The 2,930-nt window shown below is 44.8% G+C and overlaps 1 protein-coding gene across 1 annotated transcript in view; it reads left to right on the forward strand.

Annotated features, from left to right (window-relative positions):
• Positions 1-2,930, forward strand: part of LOC106528420 (mesoderm induction early response protein 1) — a gene marked incomplete at its 5' end in the record, with an annotated part of 29,943 nt that overhangs the window by 20,109 nt on the left and 6,904 nt on the right. Inside the window, 3 exon segments of the mRNA XM_014023586.1 lie at positions 1,805-1,899; positions 1,994-2,121; positions 2,300-2,427. Coding sequence (XP_013879040.1) covers positions 1,805-1,899; positions 1,994-2,121; positions 2,300-2,427 — 351 coding nt within the window.

The raw sequence follows: 2,930 nt of genomic DNA on the forward strand, positions 1-2,930 counted from the left end.
GACTGAAGAAGTCTCTTGGAGGAGAGACGAAACGTTTCATTAGAGAAGAACCCGTCCAGAAGACCTATACAATTTTTTTTCTTTTTGATTTTTTACCTGGATTACTGAGATGCATCAGGATGTCTTAAATTTAATTTCGCTTGGCATTAAAAAGTCTTAAAAGGTCTTAAATTTAACTTGGTTTAAACTGTAGGAACCCTGATAATTCTTCTGCCATGTGAACCCGGCGTTGTTCAAACAGATGGCTGGTCTAGGACCATCTTGGAGATGCTGGAAGTGGAGGTTCTGGGCGGGTGGAYTTACAGGTGGTTTGTGGTTGTGAGGCTGGTTGGAATCTCTGACACACCTTTCTTTTTGTAGAGAAGTGACCGTTCTTGTTTTGTAGCCAGCCMGGGGGGCGGTTTCTCACCAACAGATTTCAGAGTCAGAAGCGTTTTATTGTCATTCACACACAACATCAAGATGCAGTGCGAATGAAATGCAGTTTAGAACATCCGTCCGGAGAAATACACACATGACAAACATGGGGGAATGAATGTCCAGGGTCTTTCGCAACGTAGTGCGCTACCTTTGCAGTTTAGAATACACACACAATAGGAAGGGAGAGTTTAAAAAAGAGCATTGATCCTGTGTTTTGTGCAGAAAACACACAAATGTATGCTCAAAAAACTACTTTGCAAATAGTGCAGTCAGCTAAGGAGGGGAGGGGGGTGAGTCCAAACCAGTTGTTATCAGTCAAAGCACAAGTCACTAGAGTTCAGTTCTCTGTCTCAACCCAAGGCGGCCTTCAGACCGATCCAATGCACGGATGGAAAAGGGGTTGGGGTCGGGGTGGGGGGAGTCGAGGCTTTCTTCTCACATGTCATTCCAGGGAGGTTTCATCAGCTTGAGTCTGAGGTCACAGCTGCCGGGATCCAGTAATAAACATTATTGTTATTTAGGGCCAAGCAGCCTATTTTCACTGCTTTAAGTCCTAACTGCATCTCTGTGTTGCGACAAATGCCAATATTCCAGATTCGTTTACCACGTCGCCTCTCCCATTTGAAACATCACCCAGGTGGACTCACTCCTCACGGGCACGTTGCTGAGCTGTGATCCTCGTCAGAACCATGTCCAGTCTGTGACTTATATCCCCCAGCATCTGAGTCTGTGCCTTTGCAGTATGGGAAATTCCATCCAAGTTCCCTGACAGCTTTTCATAGGTCCGAACCGCTGTCAGGATCATTTTCATTTTCCGATAAATCAGGACTCCCCCACAGCCAATCAGCAGGAATCCGATTATCATAAATCCGAACATAAACACATCTTCGACGTCTTCAATGGAAAGCGGGGCCAGGCAGATCAGATTCCACCCCCAGGACCCAGACACTCTGCCTGCAGCCACGGTTCCACTGGGACAGCTGCACTCCCTTCGCTCCAATCTCAGTGGGGAAAAAGTTGTGTTGATTGCATTCAGAGACCAGTTCACCAAATCCATAATTCTTTGTTGTCGAATGATCGGTAGGAGAAAGGCTTGATCTGGCAGCAAAGCAGGGAAAAAGGGAGGTTTGGGAGAGAGAGCAAAAAGCGTCCGACTCCTCTGAAGACCAAGCAGAGAAAAAAAAATTACACCAACATTGGAGAGAAAAAGGTTTATTGTGTTTTAGAWCTTTCAGTTCAGCTCATGAGCAAAGCTAAAGTGTTGTGTTTATATTTTTGTTCAGAACTTTAGCCCTCTACATAAAACAGTTTTCCCACAGCAGCAGTGAGCGGGTTGTAGTTTGTGTCAGCGGTGCCACTTTAACGCCAAACTTCTCTTTAACAGAAGAGATCTCAGTCTGGACTGAAGAGGAATGTAGAAATTTTGAACAAGGACTAAAGTCTTATGGGAAAGATTTTCATTTAATACAGGCCAACAAGGTAAGATGAGTTGATGCTGAGTTTGACTTTGTGCTGCCCGCCTCTCTTCAGGTGACAGTAATGACTTGTGTGTGTGCTGGGTTCAATCTTTCAGGTGAGAACTAGGTCTGTAGGAGAATGTGTGGCCTTTTATTACATGTGGAAGAAGTCTGAGCGTTATGATTTCTTTGCACAGCAAACCAGACTCGGAAAACGGAAATACAACCTTCATCCCGGTGTCACGTAAGTACGCTTCCTCAGATGAGACGATGAGCTGAAGTTTCAAATGTCTCAGTGGAGGGTTTTTATTTAAAACCAACGTCCAGAGTTTATTTGTCATTGAGTCCTCCTGGTTTGTGTTAGGTTTTTTTCAGCAGGTGTGTGTGTGTGTGTGTAAGGAGTGTGTGTTGCTGTGTTTCAGGGACTACATGGACAGATTGTTGGATGAGACGGAGAGCGCCACATCCAGCAGGGCAGCCTCTCCGCCTCCCACCACCTCCAGCAGCAGCACCAGCCACTCCGAGCGGGAGGACAGCAGCAGTCAGAACGGTCAGCACGCACCCAGACACGCCCGGTCCTGGTTCTGGAGGACCACCACCCTGCAGGTTCTAGAGGTTTCTCTGCTCCAACACACCTGGTTTAAAGAAATGGAGGATTACCAAGCTTCTGCAGAACCTGGAGAGGTGAATCAGTCACTGAACCAGGCGTTGGAGCAGAGAAACAGGTAAAACATGCAGGGTAAAGACCCTCCAGGACCGGACSCCCCGATCTAAAGCAACATGAAGCAATTAGTTGTAAAAACAAATTCAGTTAAAACGAGTTGATGAAACTGACAGAATTATGTTTTTTTGTTTGTTATTTCACATATTAAGAGTCATATTTAACCCCTCACTGCCATTGGTGATGTTTTAGAGCTCCAGTCATTAGTTCACATATAAAACAAAAATAACAGGAATTAATGTAGATATTTATTGACTATATAACAAACTAACTTACAGAGACAAACTGAGTAAATATATTTGGTGTGAAAAAGTGTCTTTTACATAGTTTTC

The sequence above is a fragment of the Austrofundulus limnaeus genome, unplaced genomic scaffold (assembly GCF_001266775.1).
Source record: "Austrofundulus limnaeus strain Quisiro unplaced genomic scaffold, Austrofundulus_limnaeus-1.0 Scaffold378, whole genome shotgun sequence".
NCBI lineage: Eukaryota > Metazoa > Chordata > Actinopteri > Cyprinodontiformes > Rivulidae > Austrofundulus > Austrofundulus limnaeus.